The sequence below is a fragment of the Leptodactylus fuscus genome, chromosome 1, assembly GCF_031893055.1.
Source record: "Leptodactylus fuscus isolate aLepFus1 chromosome 1, aLepFus1.hap2, whole genome shotgun sequence".
Classification (NCBI taxonomy): Eukaryota; Metazoa; Chordata; class Amphibia; order Anura; family Leptodactylidae; genus Leptodactylus; species Leptodactylus fuscus.
Window position 1 is genome coordinate 254,919,592 of NC_134265.1, and position 22,585 is coordinate 254,942,176.

The window sequence follows — 22,585 nt, forward strand, 5'->3', positions numbered from 1 at the left end:
TGCACACTCTGCTTCATCAAGCTAATAGAATGCATTGGCCAGCGCTGATTGGCCAGAGTACGGAATTCGGCCAATCAGCGCTGGCCAATGCATCCCTATGGGAAAAAGTTTATCTCACAAAAATCACAATTACACACCCGATAGAGCCCCAAAAAGTTATTTTTAATAACATTCCCCCCTAAATAAAGGTTATCCCTAGCTATCCCTGCCTGTACAGCTATCCCTGTCTCATAGTCACAAAGTTCACATTCTCATATGACCCGGATTTGAAATCCACTATTCGTCTAAAATGGAGGTCACCTGATTTCGGCAGCCAATGACTTTTTCCAATTTTTTTCAATGCTCCCAGTGTCGTAGTTCCTGTCCCACCTCCCCTGCGCTGTTATTGGTGCAAAAAAGGCGCCAGGGAAGGTGGGAGGGGAATCGAATTTTGGCGCACTTTACCACGTGGTGTTCGATTCGATTCGAACATGGCGAACACCCTGATATCCGATCGAACATGTGTTCGATAGAACACTGTTCGCTCATCTCTAGTATTTATCTCATAAAGAGTGACAAAAAATTTTGAGGGCTTTTTTCCTGTGGTATCTGTATCGCATATCATATTTTGCACAAACGTGAAAAGAAATTATCAGATGCAGATGGGAATCAACACAAAATTCACAATCATATTACATGTGCCAAAAAGGGCATACTATACTACCACTGATGTACATGTAAGGCCGGGTTCACACGGAGTATTTTGGTTCGTAATGTGGAACGTAGACGCCGCAGGAGCTTTTGCAGGCCGTATACGCTCCCATTGTTTTCAATGGGAGCCGGTACCGTATACGCGGCACTATTTTGCGGCCGCTGCAAAATAGCGCCGCGTATACGGTACCGGCTCCCATTGAAAACAATGGGAGCGTATACGGCCCGCAAGAGCTCCCGCGACGTCTATGTTCTACATTACGAACCAAAATACTCCGTGTGAACCCGGCCTAACATCTACTATGAAGGTAAAACTCGGCAACAACTAAAAATCAGGATTTGGGAACACATCCTAAGCATTACAAATGTCGATCAGTGGGAATATACTTTACAGAAAAACACAACTGCAATTACAAAGAATTGGAGGGCTGGGGCGTCCATCGTATTTGCACGGATAACCATGGCAGAAATTTGGATAATTTACTGTTACAAGAAGAAAGCTGTTGGATATTCAAAGAGAAACAATAAAACTTTTCGAACTAAATAATATTTGTTTTCTTTAAGACACTTTACGGATGAGTCCATGTAATGTAGATTTCCATGTAACAAATGGAAAAACTGCCATCTATTAATCCAAAAGTCATACAACTTTAATACTTTCTCTACCATGAATTGACATCTGATCCTTTTTAGATTGAAGTAATCCAATATGTATATTTAATTCCAGCTTTATTCTTGACGTTTATGTAAAAAACAAACAATTAGATACTGACAAAAATTGAACATTTGTACACACTACATTATACGGATTATTTTCGCATTACCCAGACATCAGGTGTAAAAGCTGACAGACAAAGATAATATATTGATATAAATTTTCTATTTATAAGGTGTATTTATGCATTGTAATAACAATCCTCTGTGCATAAATCATACAATTATTTATTTAAGAGCTATCTAGTAACAATATTCTCCTCTCATTATTCTTTACTTCATGGAAATTTATACCAAGTTCCTTTTAGGGAGACAGTAATATGAAATAAGTAATCCAATCTAAATATAAATATGCTTGTTTTGTATTTACAAATGTCAAAACATTGGAATAATCCAGGTAAGTTCATATACTAGGCATGCTGTAGGTAAATTGGTACAGAATAACCTTGGTACTGGTTTCTCTTTATATGAGAGCTTGTGTCTTTTTTCGCTCTGACTGTCTGATTCCAGTTCCAATTGGACTAGTGAGGCCTGGTTCACATCTATGTTCAGTATTCCATTCGGAGAGTCTGCTTGGGAACCCCCCAAATGGAATACTGAACACATTGACAAGCGGTGAGCAATAAAAGCACACAGACCACATAGACTATAATTATAGTCTAATTATAATTATATATTATCTTTGTCTGTCAGTTTTTACACCTGATGTCTGGGTAATGCGAAAATAATCCGTATAATGTAGTGTGTACAAATGTTCAATTTTTGTCAGTATCTAATTGTTTTTACATAACCGTCAAGAAAAAAGCTGGAATTAAATATACATATTGGATTACTTCAGTCTAAAAAGGATCAGATGTCAATTCATCTCAAAAGAAGAAAGAAAAAGACACCGAGCAGACCGTAGTGTAGATCTGTATAATTAGTATTTTGGTGAATTTACAATATAGGCTCACCTTCAAAGGTTGTGTGGATACACAACACTTCATAAAACAACAGGATCACTGGACAGGGATCCTATAGTTGGATACAGCTGCGAGGTACCTCACACCCCATGGGTGTGTAAATATGCAAGAAAGGACCGTCTGTCTAAACATCACATCAGTGTTACTTGGAGATTGTTTATTTTTTTTTTTTATAAGATGTCACTGTTTAATGTTTTTTAATGGTATTTTACTAAACAGTATTTATATATGTTTTTAGTCACAGACTATCTTTGCCTACCATTACACTTTGTAGGAAAAGGACTCTTGTCTCTTTTCGTTTTTCCAATTTTAAAATGATGATGACGTATGTCGTTTTTATGTGACCGCAAAGGATTTTAGGTACATAATTTGCTACATGATTTTTTATTATTATTATTTGTCTAGAACTATTGCACCTGAGGAAGGGCAGAGTGTATGCCCGAAACGCGTAGTGTGTTGTTCCAATAAAAGTCGTTTTTTTCACCTAACCTATCAGCGCGGGTCCTTCTTGTCCAGGATTTGTAATCCCAAATCGACAAACTCGGTCCTTTCTTGCAGATGTCAATTCATGGTAGAGAAAGTATTAAATTTGTATGACTTTTGGATTAATGGATGGCAGTTCTTCTTTGTTACATGGAAATCTACATTGCATGGACTCATCCGTAAAGTGTCTTAAAGAAAACAAATATTACTTAGTTCGAAAAGTTTTATTGTTTCTATTTGAATATCCAACAGCTTTCTTCTTGTAACAGTAAATTATCCAAATTTCTGCCATGGATATCCGTGCAAATATGATGGACGCCCCAGCCCTCCAATTCTTTGTAATTGCAGTTGTGTTTTTCTGTAAAGTGTCTTCCCACTGATCGACATTTGTAATGCTTAGGATGTGTTCCCAAATCCTGATTTTTAGTTGTTGCCGGGTTTTACCAACATAGTAGACCCTATTATAGTCTATGGGGTCCATGTGCTTTCATAAGCTCACCGCTTGTCAATGCGTTAGTATTCCTTCAGGGGTTACCCAAGCAAACTCTCTGAACAGAATACCCAATGCAGATGTGAACCAGGTCTGAGCTGTCAATCTACCACATATGATAAAAGGTCCTGGATTTCAAGAGAACCTGTCCCCAGAAAAAAATGAATATTCTAACTGGCGAAACATGCGTTTCATTCAGGGACAGATCACCAATACCCCCATCCTATTCTGCTTCACTGTTAGCTTATTGTGAAGCATATTCTGCCAATCGTGCCATATACAGTAAATACCATGGACTAGCCGGGTTTAGCGCAGCAGGTATATACACTCACAACGCTAGTATTATTTAATATCCCTATTTGTATTATCTATCAATGATTTAAGACTTGCAGTACTTTATAACCAGAGATAGTTTGCATAAATTCTTATCATAGGACTATAAGAACAAACCAGCTCAATACTTTGTTAAATTGATAATACTGGGTGTACTATTAGCCATTTTCTTATAAAATGCATATGGGTTAACGGCATGTCTTATAACATACTGACATCACTTAGATCGATGATAAAATTTAGTTAAATCCCTGAGGAGTGCTAAAGAGGAAACTTATTGCTCAAGTTCACACAAATATAATTTTAATCATAATATATATTTATTTTAGGGATAAGTAATAAAAGTCATATTTGACTTTCCTTTCAACTCTACTGCCTCTTCCACTTTCCAATTTACATACATACCGTAGACATAAATTTCTTTTAACAATTAGGGTTCACAATTAAAGAACATTTTATGTCTATTTTATAACATTATACAGAAATACAAAGGACCTAATTTTTCAAGAATCTCTCACAGCGAAACTGTCTTTGTCGCCCAATGACCTCTGATTGGTTGCAACGGGCAAAAAAGACAATCTTACTATTAGGCAATTTAGATAAATGAGGACCAGAGCAGTAAGATAGTTTTAATAATATCATAGTTATAGACACTTGCTCAAAGACGTAATGCCAACCTTTGCTCTAGGGGCAAAAAGTGAGCTGACAACTATATAACTAACTTTATCATGTTATATCCAGTCAAATTATTCACTTACATAAACTATCTCTAAACGTAAGGTCAAAATTATCATCATTATCTCATAACAAAGGGAAAAATGCTTTTTAGTTTCACCTGTAACCCATCTGAATACAAAATTGTTTTCTACGTCAAAGCTTATGATGGATATGTATCACATGAAACATATTATTTCAGATCATTGACTCTAAATACTTCTAACACTAATTATAAGACAGAATCACAGTCTGGAACTTTGCCAAAGAATTTTTCCCTCCCTACAGATTGGCTTTTTCTGCCTTGTTAAACATTCTGAACGACTGATTTAATTCTTGAAGGGTAATTGTTATATCAGGTTCGCTAATTGATAGATCCGGGAGCAAGGTCTTCCTGCATGTTCTTCTTACCTTTTATTTAAACAGCAATATATTATGGGGTTGTACATCGTTGAGCTCATTGCCAGCCAAAAAATGGCCAAGTAGATTTGTTGGATGTATTTCCATCTTTCCACTTTGATATCAAGGGCAGTTACAATAAAAAATATATGGTAAGGAAGCCAACAGATTGCAAAGGTCACCACCACCACAATCATCATTTTTACCACCTGCAAAAAGAACAAACAAACTTATTATGACAGAAACTGATGGAAAAGTAATGTATCCATGCAAAACATTTATGTCTAACATTTAGAATGTTTGTATAGTATGCAACCCCGATTCCAAACAAGTTGGCACATTGTAAAATATAAAGAAAACAAGAACACAGTCGCCTATCACTATATTTTATTCATAATACAACAAAGAACACATTTCAGAAGTACAAATGTATAAATTGATGGAAAAAATATATCTGATAAAAACCGGCTTCAGAGTCACTTTTTAAGTAAGTCACATAACGGTCTATAAAAAGAGCATGTTAGAGAGGCAGAGTTTCTCAGAAACAAAGATGATCAGGGTGCAAGGGAATTGCTAGTGTGCAATTTCCTAGTGCTGATTCAGGAACAATGGAAGAAGGGAGACAGAGACAAGGAGTCCTAAACTTGACCCAGCCCCTGTCCCTATCTACTTGCTAGACCTGCCCTAGGCGACAGAAGGCAACTTGGTGACAGTCCCTTCTCAGAATAAGTGTAAAATAGAACAAGACAAGACAAGAAACACAGAAATGAAGTTAGCAAGCCAAGGGTCAAAGCCAGAATGAAAAAGCAGTACAAAATCAAAATCTGAGAGAATAGTCACAAGGGAATCCAAAGGTCAGAGGTCAGTAATATAGTAGAAAGAGCAGGTAGGAAGCTAGCGAGAATAAAGTGACAAGACAGAGTCAAAATAGCCAGCAAACTTGTGGGCTGATGACCTGTATATAAGAAGTCCAGGATTTGCCCCAGACTTGATTGAGAGACAGGCTGTCAATCACACAGGCAAGGCTATGATTAACTAGTAGATATACAGAGGGAAACAAGGTGCAGGAGATGGGTTTGGTGGAAATTCAATTACAGAGGATAGGTAATAGAACACTATTCAGACAGAGCAACAAAAAACTCTAAGCAAGGAATAAAAGTGTGCATGCCTCCCGCACCGTAGCGTGTGTACCAGGTGGCGCAAAGAACCAAAGAGGCAGAGATGTTACACAAAGATTCACCAATATGTGAAAAACTACTGCCTGTACTGTGACATCCTAGTTCACATCACAGGGATAAATCATAGTGGGGTTATGATTTTATGCAGCTTCCCACACAGCTGCTGGTGATATTTTGTTTCAGACCTCAGGAAAGAAGCAGGTAGGTGCTGGTGGTGGGAGGCAGGAGTAAAGGGCTGCCTGGTAGTTCAAATGAATTTGCTGAAGCGCAACTTTGCAGGAAGATCATACTGACGTGATCCGCCCATTATGTTAACAAGGGCTACATCTATATGTCATATAATGAATAGAAATATTGTGACACTTCATGTACGTATACATGACAGCTTGTTCTAAAAAGTCTAATGAAATGGCAGGTAGGCTTAAAATGACACATATCATATGTATAATCAATAAAGTATATTTATAATTTGTTCAATCAAGATTCATTGTCTCTGTGTTGGGGTTATATTTGTAGTGTTGATATTCTCTTGCATACATATAAGAATCATCTAAAATTTGTATCAGAGGATAATCATACTCATTAGGGAGTGTGCACCTACACAAGCATACGGAGACTTACAAGCCATTTCTGCTCCGCTAGGGATTATGGGTAAAAAATATGCAAATCTGTTCTCCAGGATGTAATTAGGAGAACAGTGCATCTGTTTGCTGCCTTCTAGGGGCAGCCCCTTAACATCATGCATGATTTGTTTAGTGAGCCTAATAACATAATGCGGGGATTATTGCCAAACTTGTATTTCTATGGCAATAATCATGCATGATGTTAAGGGGGCTGTGCCTAGAGGGCACATTTTTTACCTAAAATTTGTAGGAAGTAACATTTTCATCAAACAGAATCTCTCATCACAAACTCTACTCTTTATAAACTTGTAACTTCTTTATCATCTCAATAGTGCAAGTGGCTACTATCTTCTTTTGTTTGTTAATGTGAAGGGCATACAGTAGATAACAAATCACTGAGGGACTTCTCCATACAGTAGATGATATAGATCAGAAGAATATATATTTGCTTGATAAATTGTAAACAAAGTATTCCATTTAGAATGGAGAACACGAGAATTATTATAATTAACAATCATTCATGTATTAGAGGCAAATGAAAATCTGCCAATCCTCTTTTTACTGAAGACAGAAGAACGAAACATTTACTGTAACTAGAGAAACATTTCCTTTACTATGGCAGGAATTGATTTTGAGCCTTGCTAAGCTGTATTCCCAGCTGAAAGAAAATTAACTGGATGCCTTCTTAACATGATGCTTTATTGCTTAACTATTATTAACCAATTAAGACATACAAAACACCTGATCTAAACTACATAAGATTGGCCATGAACATAAAATGGCGGTACTTGTTGGACAATAATTTGATCAACTGTCATCAGGTTTTATTTGCCATTAGGCATAAATTTTCCAAGGATTTCAGGTTCAACAGGTTGGTTCAAAAATGGTCAAAGAATAACTATAATCAAACCAGAATATAATAAAATAATAAGTGTTTAATAAATGAAAAAATATAATACTTAGTTATGGTTACAAATGGTGTAATAGTTCACTGGATGGGGAGCCCCATTATATATCATGCACTGACATATACTCATTGTTCAATGACTTCCAGAGGTGCATGGCAAGTATTTTAATGATCCACACAATACCTCTATACAGTTTTTATAGTACCTTTGGGGTGGGTGAAGGGCTGAGTAGCCAGCTTGTAACATGACCATTTATGGTATAGGAATTTGAAGAAATTCTTATCTACTGATCAATATAGAGTGATCAGTATTGTATACAGAAGTGCAGGCAAAGCTACAGAGTGAACCTCCTAAAGAAATACATATAGACTGATTAGTAAGACATTACCTCTGTTATTTCAATGATTTGTGTAGAAAAAACATGTCCTATTACATTCTGAACCAGAAATTTTTGGGGTTTGGTCACCCATGATCCACTTTTATTCTCTGAGGTGTCTTTATACCCAAGAGTATAATAATCCAAAAGCTAGGGGAGGGGTGTAAACATAGCAAAGAGTTAAACTCACCTCTCCTAGGCTCCGGTACTGGTCCTTGTCCTCTTTGAGCCTCTGCTTATGTCTAAGAATCATAGCAATCCAGGCCATTCAAGTCTTCTGGTGGGCAAAAAAAGCCCAAAGAGGATGGACATCTACACCGGATACTGCAATGGAGCCCTCTGGGCCTCCCATTATTATACTCTGGGGTCTGAAGAGTATAATAATATTAGTTCTGGTTCAGACCAAACAAGTTAAGTTTGAAACAAGGCTCCCAGGCAAACTATGCAATCTTGCAAGGTTTGTCCAACACTGTTTATCATGAAAACAATATGTTCAGCTTTGTATACGTTATTTTCTTTCAGTGTACAATTTTGTATAATTTCTAATTAAGAGTTTGTCTTTCAATACTAATTAAACAACTGATTTAAAAAATCTGTCACGTCCAAATCTGCACCCAGATGCAGTGGCCAATGGCAAAGCATGTGGTTGCAGTCATCAGCCTTTAGACATTAGCCACTGTGGATTTATGAAGTAGTGTGGATATGGCTCGTTCTGTATTGTGTGTGGTCACCTCAAATATCCTAGTTACCCTTTCCCACATCATTGCCTAAGTAAAAAGAACCCCCTTACACCCAGAAATAAATGTAAAGGGAACATATCAGTATGATTTTGCCCCTAAGACCATCAGCAGTACCCTTGGCATCTCACTTATTGCCCAAACTGTCTGCATAATCTCTGAGCACTGAGTCTATATTTAGAACAATTACTTTTATTCAATATACAATTTAGGGTTTTACAATCAGTTCAGTGGTTCTTAAGCTGGTAACTGAAGCAGGGTGTACACAGGGGTGAACTTGCCTCTTTCGCTGCCCGAGGCGAACTACAGAAAGCCGCTCTCCCCCGGGAGGAGGGGGCGTGGTGGAGCGCAAGGGGCGGGGGCGAACCAAAGGGGGCGTGGCTTAGTGGCATTCGCAGGCAGAGAGCAGACACGGAGAAGACCTGCTCTCTGCCTGAGGGGAGGCTGCTGGAGCAGCGCTGCTTCAGTGGCCTCCCGAATCCAGCACTCGGTGCTAAGCCAGCCCAGGACAGCTTGTCCTGGACTGGCTTATGTAATCAAAAATGCTGCCCTCCCTGGGGCCCTGACATAGCGCCGCCTGAAGCGGTCGCTTCAGGTCGCCTCATGGGAGGTGCGGCGCTGGGTGTACATCCTTGGCTTCATTTCAGCACTGCGCATGGACCAGGAGGTCAAGGATGCATCTCAGTCAGGTGGCTTCAGTGCTGAGAGGTCCGTGTGTGCAGTCATAGTCAAGCCCAGCATTGAAGCCATCTGTGATGAAATGAAGTCAAGGATATACACCTAGCTTTAGGGGTAAAGCATAAGAACATGTACTGTGATTTAATGAGACAAGAGTGTGTACGTCACAGGGGCTGGGAATGGTACAGTGTGGCAGAAGGGAGGCAATAGGACATGAAGAGGTTGACTTTATATGCTAGCTCTCCACAGGTTTGGCTTCAAAACCCTCATTTAAGCATTGAATAAAAGTAATTTTGTGTGGATAGACACATTGCTCACATTGAGATTATGCAGACAGCATTGAGCAACAGGTGTCTCGGGTATTGTTGATGATAATGATAACTGGCTCCCTTTAGTGCAATACCTAAGCAGTTGTCTAGAACTTGGAGCATCCTCAGGAGTGGCTAGGGTGGGTGACTAAAGAGTGTTCTTCTGAAGAACATTGACACATATTGTGGCACTATCCCAACTCCCACAGGCAGTAAGTTAAATAGAATTCTTAAGTCTACCGTCATCCACAGTCATCCTTCATCGGCCCCTGGAGATATTCTCTAGTTTTCTAACTTTAGAGGGTGAGTTAAGGGGGTGATGCAGGACAACCGTGGACTTAAATAGGTTGCATGGAGTTGGAGCAATCTCAGGAGTACTAAAACCAACATTTTACTAATTTTTAATTTTCACATCTCAATATAATAAAATCTGTAAATATAAATGGTCGTTATATCCCTTAATAAATTTCTTAAGTGGTGTACAAAATGTGGTAACTTTTGGAGTGTTTTCACTGTACTAGTACTTTAGGGACTCTGCAAATGAGATCCGACACTTGAAAACTATTTTCACAAAATCTGGTTTTCAAGTGCCCAGTGGTGCTTCTTCTCTTTGGCAGTTTACATATACATGTGGTGGATTTCTGTGCTCAGGAGAAATTGCATAACAAATTGTGGAATGTATTTTTTCCTTTAACGCCTTTAAAGCATCTCAAAGTTATTACCATATGTAATGGGCCCTATCCTTAAGGCTGAGGTCCCACGTTGCAGAAATGCAGCTTTTTTTTGTTGCAGATCTTGTGTTTGTTTTTTTTGAGCCAAAGCCAAGAATTGCTGCAAATGGAATCAGAAATATATAGAAAGCTCTTATACTTCTAACTTCTCAATCCACTCTTGGATTTGGCTCAAAAAAGTGCAACAAAATCTGCAACAAAAAAAGTTGTGTTTATGCAATGTGGGGCCTCAGACTTATGGTCAGACTTTTGGTCATATCCTTATTCTGGTTTCTTCATTGAACAGCTCCTTAAGTAGAATATTCGTGACTTCTTATATTTAGTAATTTTTTGTTAAGTCAAAAGACAATATGTGGCAATCAAAATGTCCAAAACTAAATACAAAATAATTTCAGCAGACAGCACTAATAGGTTAATATCTCACTGGATACAATTAGAAAAGACAGGTTAATAAGCAGTAATTAAGAAGAATAAATGAATTAACTGCAGATAATTTAGAGTAAAGACACATTATGTACATGAATGTGGGTATACTGGGGTTACACGCTATGTACTTGGGTGTAAATATATATCTACTCAGTCCTGGGGCCACAGGTGCTGTCACTAATATATAAATGGTAAAGCAGGGACATTGAACTGGGGGCAACTGGGGTGGACATTAGACTGGGGGCATCTTGAGGGGGGCATTAAACTGTGGAGGCAGATAGAGAAGGAGATTAAACTGGTGGCAGCTGGAGGAAGACATTAAACTTGAGGTAGATGGATGAGGACATTAAACTGGTGGCAGCTGGAGGAAGACATTAAACTGAAGGTAGATGGATGAGGACATTAAACTGGTGGAATCTGGAGGAAGACATTAAACTGGGGGAAGATGGAGGGGGACATTAACCTGGGGGTAACTGGAGGGGACATTAGACTGGGAGCATCTCAAAGGGGACATTAAACTATAGAGGGAGATGGAGAGGGAGAATAAACTGGTGGCAGCTGGAGGAAGATATTAAACTCTGGGCAACTGGATGACATCATGTATTAAGCCATGTATTAAGCCTTATACAGTCAGAGAATAGACTGCCCAGCAAGACCCTACAGATATTTCAACTTTTCATGAAAACTTGTGTAGCCTTTAAAAGTTAATGAGCAAATAACTTGTGTGATCTTGCCGTGTAGCCAATAATCTGCTGCTGTTAGATGCTGTAGGTCTGGTATCTGATTACTTGACAATATCAGGTATTATAATACACATAACCAGTGTTATCATGCATTATCTCTCTGTATTATAAAAATGAAATCTTGTCTGTCTGCCTGTCCATCTGTCTGTCTGTTCTCTAATGCAAACCAAACGACTAGACCGATCTTCACCAAATTTGGTACAGAGATACTTCAGGTATCCGGAAAGGTTTAAGATGAGACTTCAACTTGCTTGCTTGCTGAGATTCAGCATTCCAAACACAATGCCCCCCTCCCCCTTAGCCAATACAAACCTGCAAGTCTTTCACTCATATTCCAACTGCAATACACACGGTCACTCCACATGCACAATACAACACTGATATCCAAACTGAGATACACGCATCAGAGGATTAGATACACAGATCAGCACACAGTATCACACGCCAGAGGATTAGATACACGCGTCTGCACACAGTCCCACACACCAGAGGATTAAATACGTGCTTCTGCACACAGTTCCACACACTGAAGGATTAGATACGTGCATCTGCACACGGTTCCACATGCCGAAGGATTAGATAAACGCGTCTGCACACAGTACCACACGCCGGGGGATTGGATACATGCGTCTGCACACAGTGCCACATGCCAAAGGCTTGGATACACACATCTGCACACAGTTCCACACACCAGAGCATAAGATATGCACGTCTGCATACAGTACCACATGCCGTAGGATTAGATACGTGCGTCTGCACACAGTACCACATGCTGTGGGATTAGATACGCACGTCTACACACAGTTCCACACGCCGTAGGATTAGTTACGCGCCTCTTCACACAATACCACACAGGGGAGGATTAGATACGTGTGTCTGCACACAGTACCACACTTTGGAGGATTAGATACATGCCTCTGCACACAGTACCACAAGCCAGCTAATTAGATACGCATCTCAGCACACAGTACCACACGGGGGAGGATTAGATACGCGCGTCTGCACACAGTATTACACACTGTAAGATTAGATACGCGCCTCTTCACACAATACCACACAGGGGAGGATTAGATACATGCATCTGCACACAGTACCACACGACTGAGGGTCAGATATGCGGGTCTGCACACAGTTCCACATGCTGAAGAATTAGATACGTGTGTCTGCACAAAGTACCACACAGGGGGATTAGATACGCACCTCTTCACACAATACCACACAGGGGAGGATTAGATACGCACATCAGCACACAGTTCAACACGCTGGAGGATTAGATACATATGTCTTCACATAGTACCACCGCCAGAGGATTAGATACGTGCATCTACACACAGTTCCCCATGGGGGAGGATTGGATATGCACATCTGCACACAGTTCCATACGCCAGAGGATTAGAAACACACGTCTGCACAGAGTGCCATATGCTGGGGGATTGGATACACGTGTCTGCACACAATACCACATGCCAGAGGATTGGATATGTGCATCTGCACACAGTTTCACACACCAGAGGATTAGATAAGCACGTCTGCACACAGTACCAAATGCCGTAGGATTAGATACGCGCGTCTGTTTACAGTTCCACATGCCAGAGGATTAGATTTGCGCGTCTTCACACAGTTGTACACACCATAGGATTAGATACGCGCATCTGCATACAGTACCATATGCTGTAGGATTAGATACGGGCGTCTACACACAGTTCCACATGCCGTAGGATTAGATACGCGCCTCTTCACACAATACCACACAGTGGAGTATTAGATACGTGCGTCTGAACACAGTACCACACTTTGGAGGATTAGATACATGCCTCTGCACACAGTACCACACACTGGAGGATTAGATACGCGTCTCAGCACACAGTACCACACAGAGGAGGATTAGATATATGCCTCTGAACACAGTATCACATGCCATAAGATTAGATATGCACATCTGCACACAGTTTCACTTACCGGAGGATAGATACACGCCTATTCACACAATACCACATGGGGGAGCATTAGATACACGCATCTGCACACAGTACCACACGCCGGAGGATTAGATATGTGCATCTGCACACAGTATCTTACCAACAAGGATTACATACTTGCGTCTAAACACAGTACTACATGGGGAAGGATTAGATACAGCTTTACTCCAGGTATTCATAACAATTGATCCCAGATTTTTCACTGATATCCAAAATGAGATACACATAATCACATGACACTTATGGACATACACACAAACCACATACAAAATACACCAATGCAAATACAAATATAAAATGTAATATACCCATGCGATATTTTGCAGGTGACATCTGCTGCGCTGTTCTCTGCTATAAGGATACTTTTGGAATCAGATGACCTTGCTATGCTCTCATATTATGTACTATAAAAGATATCACATGTGTGATCATGCATTATGGCCTATGTCGTGTAGGTGATAGCTGCTGTGATCTGATATTTGGTTACCTCTACTGTAAGGTATTATAGAGAATATATTCTGTGTTATCATACAATTTGTTACTCCTGTTGTTTCCTATAGAGTATATAACTTGAAAGACCATACACTATGTCATATATTTTACAGGTGAAATTTTGTGGTACCAGGCACTATAGAGCATATAACCTGTTTGATAATGTGTTATGTCCTATATTTTGCTTGTTGTAGCTGCCAGGGTCTACAATCTGATTACCTGTGGTCTCAGGTATTATAAACCATATGTTTGTGTGATCACGTATTCTGTCTTAGGCTAGGTTCACATCTAAGTTGGGAATTTGCTGAAAATTGGTGCAGTGAAAAGTCCTGTAAAATGAAAGAACTATTGTTTCCTATCTCAATGGGACATCACCATGTACCCATAGATGGATTGTCGTTCAGCTGGGCATGCATACAAATGTTTGTGTTTCTCCCGTCCCACTGATGCAATGTGTTCAGGAAGAAGGTGAACAAACAGATGGATGACATAGCCATGCTATTGACTTGTTCTCTAAAAAGGGACACATGTTGGGAACTATCAGTTTGACACAATTTTTTCTTACAGCAAGAACTGCTTCATTCTGATATCAACAATCTTTGTCTTACCTGAAGTCTCAGTAGGATAATGTAATACAATGTGGCTTGTCTGTTTACAATAGAGTATGGAAAAAAAACCAAAATCCTTCTCTTAACCATTTTTTATTTTTATAGGAGGGTTCCATTAATATAAGAGATATACTTAGAAATATTTACTAACAAAGTCTATAAACCATTTAGAGGTTCTGCATCCACTTTGAACAGTTCTATGGACAAGAGTCCCAGATTTATCTCAGAGCCACACTTTACAACTTCAGCAGTATTAAGTGAAGTCTCTTTGGAACATATCAGCAGGGCAGCAACCTCACATCACTTTCAACCTTCAGTGGTTACAGGGTTCAAATCCTAACATCTGAGGGTTCAGTGGTTCAGAAATTTTACCCAATAATTTGTATCTGGCATAATCCAGCCAAACTAACTTGATGAGTAGTGAGCCGAAATCTTTTCACTCGACTGACCAAAGTCTTGCAATTAACTCATAAGCTACATATAAGGATCTAAGAATAGCTACTTGTTTTAAGTATTTATAAATGAGATCACCAAAAAAAATCCCAAAATTATATTACATGAACATTTTGGACTGGCATTTGATTTTTTTCTCCAATGTTATATCAATTGAAGTCGTATAGCACATTCTATCTGCAAACATAAATTGAGTATCTTTTTCTGTTAAATGTATTAATGACTCTGTGAATGCAAAAAAAAGTTATGTATTTTGGAAGGCAGGAGGTAAAAACCAAGAATGCAAAATAAATAAATACATTTGTTATTAAGGGCTGTTGTACACAATTGTTTCTGCTTTGGATCCAATCCAAGCGTCTGTGTTTTTGCATCTATTTCCAATCCATGTGTCTGTGTTGAACCAATTTTAAATTTGTTTTGCATCTACTTTTCACTGATATTTTCTTGAATCTATCTTGGCAATGGACCACTGAAAAACGGAAGGAATTTTGATGCCATCTAAGGGCTGTTTTCTTCACTAGTGCTAAGACATCACTGGGTTTGTCCAGTCAATTAAAACAGACCTAAATAGGACATACTGTAAAGAAAATATGTAAATGAAGAATTGAATCAGTCCTTTGTGTGAAAATTGTAATTTAATATTGATAATTTATAGAGTGATTTCAATTCTTCATTTCCATATACTATGGTTGGGACCTTATTGTAGCACCCACTAAGCAATCTTCACTATGAGTGCCACTGTTAAAGTATGCTATACATGAATTCATCTTTTCTAATACGGTATACTTAAAGATTTATAGTATTACAGCATAGATCATTAACCCCTTAATGACCAAGGAAAATAATAGCAATAGTACGTCCTTGGGCACATTGAGATGTATGGAGAGGGCTCAGGAGCTGAGCTCTCTCCATACACAGTGGATACCAGCTAAATGTAACAGCGGCATCTAAAGTGTGCAGGTGCCATGGATTGTAATCAGAAGGTAACTATTGGTTGTCATGATAGTCGGGAGCCTATTGAAGCTGGGAGCCACAGGCAACCCCCCCCCCAAAAAAAAAAAAAAAGTTTAAGTTTAACAAAAGTAAAGAAACACTTTAGAGATCCTAGTGCTCAAGAATGCTCAAACTATTAAAATATCCAGTATGGTGAATGGTGTAGCGAGGTAAAAAAAATCAAAATAGCCAAATAGTATTTTTCCAATACTTTGCCTCCTAACAAAAATTGAATAAAAAGTGATCAAACCATCAGATCTTCCCCCAAATAGCAGCAACAAAAAAATTTCATCTTGTCCTGCATAAAAAGATGCTCTACCCAGATCCATACGTATAAATATGAAAAAGTTACAGGTGTCAGAACATGGCAACAATTTTATTTTCTATTTTGCAAAGTTTTTCATTTTTTAAAAGGTATCAAAACATTACAAATACTAAATAACTTTGGTATCACCATGATCTTACTGACCCGCAGAATACAGGTAACATGTCCTTTTTACCAAGTGAACGCAATAAAAATTAAACCCAAATGAAATTGGCTCAAATGTGTATTTTTCCATTTCCACAAGATATTAATGCCATTACAAAGTACAATATGTTTCGCAAACAATAAGCCATCATGTGAATCTGTGAACTGGAAAATTAAAAAGTTATGGCTCTTGGAATGCAGGGAAGTAAAAACGGAAATGCAAACACGAAAACTGTCCTTGTCCTTAAGGGGTTAATTATGTGCCGTAAAATGTAATTTACACAGTTAGCAGATGATGTGAGGATACCTGCTCACACATAGTAATAATACAGTTCCAACTGACTCAGCCTGGTCCACTGGTGAACAGATGAATAACTTTGCAGGTCCTTGAACTGGGTGGATCCCAAGCTCACCCTGGCATGGTACATTACATTTAATGCACTTCATACAGATGCTCCATATTGGGTAGATTAATTAAGAAACTACCCAGTTAATCTGTATATACAATAGACACATTGTCCAGCTAAGATGACATCTAGGTACAGAGTCAGTCCAACCAATATTCTTCTTCCCTGGGCACCATCTTCTCAATCACACTGCAGGGACCCCCATCACTAGTCATCTTGCAGCATCTTGCTGCTTGAGGTCTGCTGCTCTGTGGGCACATATCTCCAGCTCACCTAGCTAAGAAGGCCCTAGTTCAAAGAAAAGTCAGGCATCAGGTTATTGACAGGATCCCCAGATAGTCATAAATGCGAATGAATGTCAGGTAATATTTACAGGCAGCTGTATAGTGGGAGTCCAGAATGAATATTACTTTGGGGCTGTAGACACACCAGTCCAAAAATGGCTTCCAATAAGACTTAAGATTTCATTTTCTTAATTACAATTACAGAACATTTCATTTGATTAAATAGAGAAAGTATTTTTGTATCCTTGGATGGATCACAATCTCCATATAGCCATTTATTCTAAAATAACTATGCAAGTTATTAATAAGTGTCTTTTAAAAATTAAGCAACATTGTTTCATATCTTACATAAACATTTGGTATGGAATGCATAGTTAGGCCCGGTTCACATTTGCATTTGGTAATCCGTTCGGGGAGTCCGCATGCGGACCCTTTGAATGGAATACCAAAGGCATCGACAGAGCAGTGAAAGCACACGTACCACATAGACTATAATGGGGTCCGTGCGTTCTCCGCACGGTGTCCACATGCATCCTGTCATGCGGACAGAAAAGTAGATCATGAAGTACTTTCTGTCCGCATGTTCCGCAGACATTGCACGGAAAGCACACGGACCCCATTATAGTCTATGAGGTCCGTGTGCTTTCATAAGGTCACTGCTTGCCACTGTGTTCGGTATTGCATTCGGGGGGTCCCCAAGCAGACTCCCTGAAAGGATTACCAAACACAGATGTGAACCAGGCCTTAGCCCCAAAAATAGTTTTCATATTACTTTTAATATCAATATTGATGAAACAATGTGTTTTTCTTGGCATATCATCACAATGATAACAGATAGAATCCTAGATCAGAAGTGACATTTAATATGAGAATGATGATTAATTGTAAAACAATTATTTCAATGAAGTGCAGTCATTTATTTCTCTTACAAATCAATACTTTTATGAAGATATAAACATGAAACAAACAGCACATAAGTCACAGCAGGGATCTCTTTGCATCTGACAAGAATCCGAAAGAATGAAGCAAAAACACTGATTCATGTGAAGAGGGATGTCAGTTGTGCTCTAAATTACCACATAACACTGCACTAGATACTAAGTATGTAGCGTTAACTATAGCCTGTGATGTTTTGTAAATGTTATATGTTAATTTTAATTAAGAGAACTTTTTGATGATTTTTTTTTGCCCTTGACATTTTTACTATGTTCTTCGTTAAGATACTTGAATAGTCAAATAATATGTCCTTTCTTAAAGAGGTATTCCTGTGTACATATCCATTTTTAAATTTATAGACCATTTAAACATAAACATTGTTGTTGCTGAATTTTTAAAATTTCTCAAATCATCTTAGTGATGACAGTATTGATCAGTTGTCAATGGATATGACCATGAATGCAGGAGGTTTTTAAAATATGACATTTGTCAGTAACCCAACCATGATTTCCTTGTTGTGGATGGATTTTTCTGTTGAATGCAGAATCCCGGTCAGATAACCAATAAGGAAATCATGGCTGGGTTTCTGACAAGTACCAGACCATAGAAAGTTTGTGTATTCATGGTTGTATCTACCGGCAACTAATGAAGACAAAGGACGGTCACCATTAATATGATTAGAGAAAATCTTTAAAACTCTACAAAATTTGTGATTGCTAATATTTTCAAAAATGTTCAACTTTCAATTGTCTACAAATTTAAATATGGTTATGTTCATGGGAAAACATTTATCTAGCTTGTGGAAAAGCAGCTTTATTGTAGCAGATTTTCCTGACTTTTATTTTAGCCAAAGTCAAGAGTGGCATGAAAAGAAATGGGAAATTTGTAGGAAGTTCTTATACTTCTCCCTTCTGTTAAATCCATTCCTGGCTTTGGCTCAAATACTAAATGGCAACCACTGAGCCACTATGCATACTGGCATAGCCAGACACTAGAACTAACACTTGTTTTTACAAATATTAATATTTTAAACACTCCAAAATTATTTGGGAGACAATTTTGTGGCTTCGAGCCAAATTTAAAAGTGAAGGAAAAAGCTACCATAAATTATCCCTTGGTGGGAGCAGACGTGGTATTGTGGAATGTGATGGGGGACCAGGCCATAGCATACGTCTGGATGAGTGTTGGCAGTGATGGTAGCTTTGGCAACATGTGTGGTATTCTAGAAGGTTGTAATATGATAGGCCAGGACACAGGACATGTCTGCCTAAATGGTGGTGGGAACTATGCAGCTGTGGCAACATGTGGAAGTATTAAGCAAGGCATATGTCTATGTTAGCATATGTCTAGTTAGTTTAGCAATAGCAGCCAGCATCAGCATGCCATCAACATGCCTGGACTGGCAGTGGAAAAAGTTAGAATATCTTCTGAAGTGGAAAGTATTCTATGACCCTGAGAACCACACTTGGGAGGTAGAAAAGAACCAGTATGGCAGCAAATTCCATATCAACATTGTGTTTGCACAGTGACAATTAAACAGAATTTCCAGAAACTTTGGAGCACACTATCAGTGTGCCTGGCTGCCAGCTAAAAAAGGAGGACTATCTTCCAAAAGTGATCATTGTGTCTGCTGCTATGGTTGTGCGTGCACAATCAACTAGTGTAGTGACAATTGACATAATTTCCAGAAAAAATTGGACACACTATCAGTATATCTACTGCCTAGCTTGCCAGTTGAAGATGCTTGCTTAACTAACTCCAAAAATGATCATTTTGTCTGCAGTTTGCTGCATGCAGTAATCATATACTGCTAAAACTGGCACTTCAGCATGTGCAAAAGTGCCACTCAATATGCAATTCACTTAACAACCATGAAACAAGGGAGGGGGAGCGGAACCAATGGCTTGCCATAGTGAAGCTGGGGGTTCAAATGATCCAGAAAATAGGAACTGGAGGAGGTGGATGGGTCCCGTCTTTTGTTGTTGAAACAGTGCTTTGCACCTGTGAGGTAACGTCAGTACTAGAAAGCACTGGGCCTTGCTCTGCTTCTACACTGGGACCTCTGATGCTCAAAACATTAACCCAGTGAGCCATAAAAGGTTATGTAATGTCCCCTGCCCATAATTGATGCTCCACAAATTGAAGGTGGCTACCAAGCAGTAACAGTGGCGGCTAGGTATTTTCCATGGAGACTACGCACTTCAATCAGCATGACTGCACCTCCAGAAACTTGACCAGGTGGAAATTAACCCCTTCCCGCCGATGGCACTTTTTGACTTCCTGACCAAGCTCGATTTTTCAAAACTGACATGTGTCACTTTATGTGGCAATAACTTTGGAACGCTTTAACTTACCAAAGTGATTTTAAGATTGTTTTTTCGTAACACATTGTACTTCCTGTTAGTGGTAAATTTTGGTTGATATGTTTTGTGTTTAATTATGAAAAAATTGGAAATTTGGTGGAAATTTTGAAAAATATGCATTTTATAAAGTTTGAAATGATGTGCATTACATACAGATAGTCAGACCGCCAAAATTATATCATAAATCTCATGTCCCAGATCTCTGCTTTATGTCGGCATCAAACTTTAGTCACCCTTTTAATTTTTACGGACATTATAAGATTTACAAGTGAAACAACAATATTCAAAATTTTCAAGAAATTTCCAAAACCCATTTTTTAAAGGGCCTAATCCAGTTATGAAAGCGTTTTGAAAGACCCTTGTATTAAAGCCCCCCATAAATCACCCTATTTTCAAAACTGCACCCCTTAAATAAGCCAAAACAACATATACCTAGTAATTTAACCCTATAAGTGCTTAACAGGAATTAATACAAAATGGAGGTGAAATTTTCAAATTTGAATTTATTTTACTAATATTTTCGTTTAGCCCTAGAATTTGCACATTCACAAGGGGTTAAAGGAGAAAACGCATCCCACAATTTGTTAGGCAACTTCTCCCGACTACCATAGTACCCCACTTGTGGGTGTAAACTAATATATGGACACACAGCGAGACGCAGGAGGGAAGGCGCGCCAAAGAGCTTTTAGAGGGCAGATCTGGCTGTGATCAGTTTCAGGAACCATGTCGCATTTACAAAGCCCTTGAGGAGTCAAAACAGTGGAAACCTCTAGAAAGTGACCCCATTTTGAAAACCGCACCCCTCAAAGAATTTATCAAGTGATGTAGTGAGCATTAGTAACCCCGAAGTGAATATGTAAGCTGTGCGGAGTAAATTGGGTACACCAAATCCCATTCTATTTTCCCACTAGCTCCTATGACACGGACGGGGAAGAGGGGCATTCTGGGGGATCAGCGCTGGTGTCTTCTCTCTCATAAGCTCTAAATATAGGGTGTCCCCTGAAAACGCTCGCACCGCTTACACATTTCCTTCTAGTCGCAGCCACTTATGTCCTAATGATTTGGCGACTTTTGGGGTTTTTGTCTTCACATTGTACAAGGTAGATTTTTATTTTTATTTTCTGGCAATGTGGCCATATGAGGGCTTGGTGTTTGCGGTGTTAGATGTACTTTTCAATGCCACCTTTTTGGGGCCTGTAACTTATTGACTACATTTTATTAACTCTTTCTGGGTGGGATGTAAAAGGAAACATCAATTCTGGCATTGCTTTTTAGCATTTTTTTTTTCCCGTGCAGCGTACAGCATAAGTAACATGTTACCTTTATTCTGCGGGTCGGTACGGTTACGGCGATACCTCATTTATATGATTTTTTAATGCGTTGCTATTTGTGCAGAATAGAATTCAATTCAGGGAAAAAAATCTATTGTTTTTGCATCGCCATTTTCTGAAAGGCATAACGTTTTTATTTTTCGCTAGACAGAGCTGGTTGAGGGCTTATTTTTTGCGGGAAGACCTCTTCTTTTTATTGGTACCATTTTGGTTTTCATCTGACCATTTGATTACTTTTTATTGAACATTTTGTAAGGGAAAGGTGGTGAATAATCATTATTTTGTGCGGTTTTCTACGTTTTTTTTTTACGACATTCGCCGTTCGGGTTAAATAATGTTTTAATTTTATTGTTCAGGTTATTACGGACGCGGCGATACCAAATATGTAATGTTTTTTTCTATTTTTCTTTATTTTACATAATAAAACATTTTATATGGGGAAAAAGGGATTTTTGGGGCTTTATTTATTTATAATTTATTTTAAACTTATTTAAACTTTTTTATTTTTACTTTTTTCAAACTTTTTTTTTCTGTCCCTATGGGGGATTGAAGCAGTGATCGGCTGATCACTGCTTCAATAGAGATACGCTGCAATACACGTGTTACACGTGTATTGCAATGTATAGGAAGCTGTCAGCCTGTGTAGACGCACAGGCTGACAGCTTCATTTACGGCAGGATCGGCCAGGCGCGAGGACGGGGTAAGTGAAGGGGCAGACCCGGGGTCACTGATCAGACCCCGGGCTGCCCCCTACGAACACCGGCACCCCCCGAAACC

The 22,585-nt window shown here is 38.9% G+C and overlaps 1 protein-coding gene across 1 annotated transcript in view; it reads right to left on the bottom strand.

Annotated features, from left to right (window-relative positions):
- TACR3 (tachykinin receptor 3) overlaps positions 1 to 22,585 on the bottom strand; it is a 135,775-nt gene that overhangs the window by 7,512 nt on the left and 105,678 nt on the right. Inside the window, exon 4 of the mRNA XM_075285764.1 lies at positions 4,798 to 4,994. Coding sequence (XP_075141865.1) covers positions 4,798 to 4,994 — 197 coding nt within the window. The remainder of the gene's footprint in view (positions 1 to 4,797; positions 4,995 to 22,585) is intronic.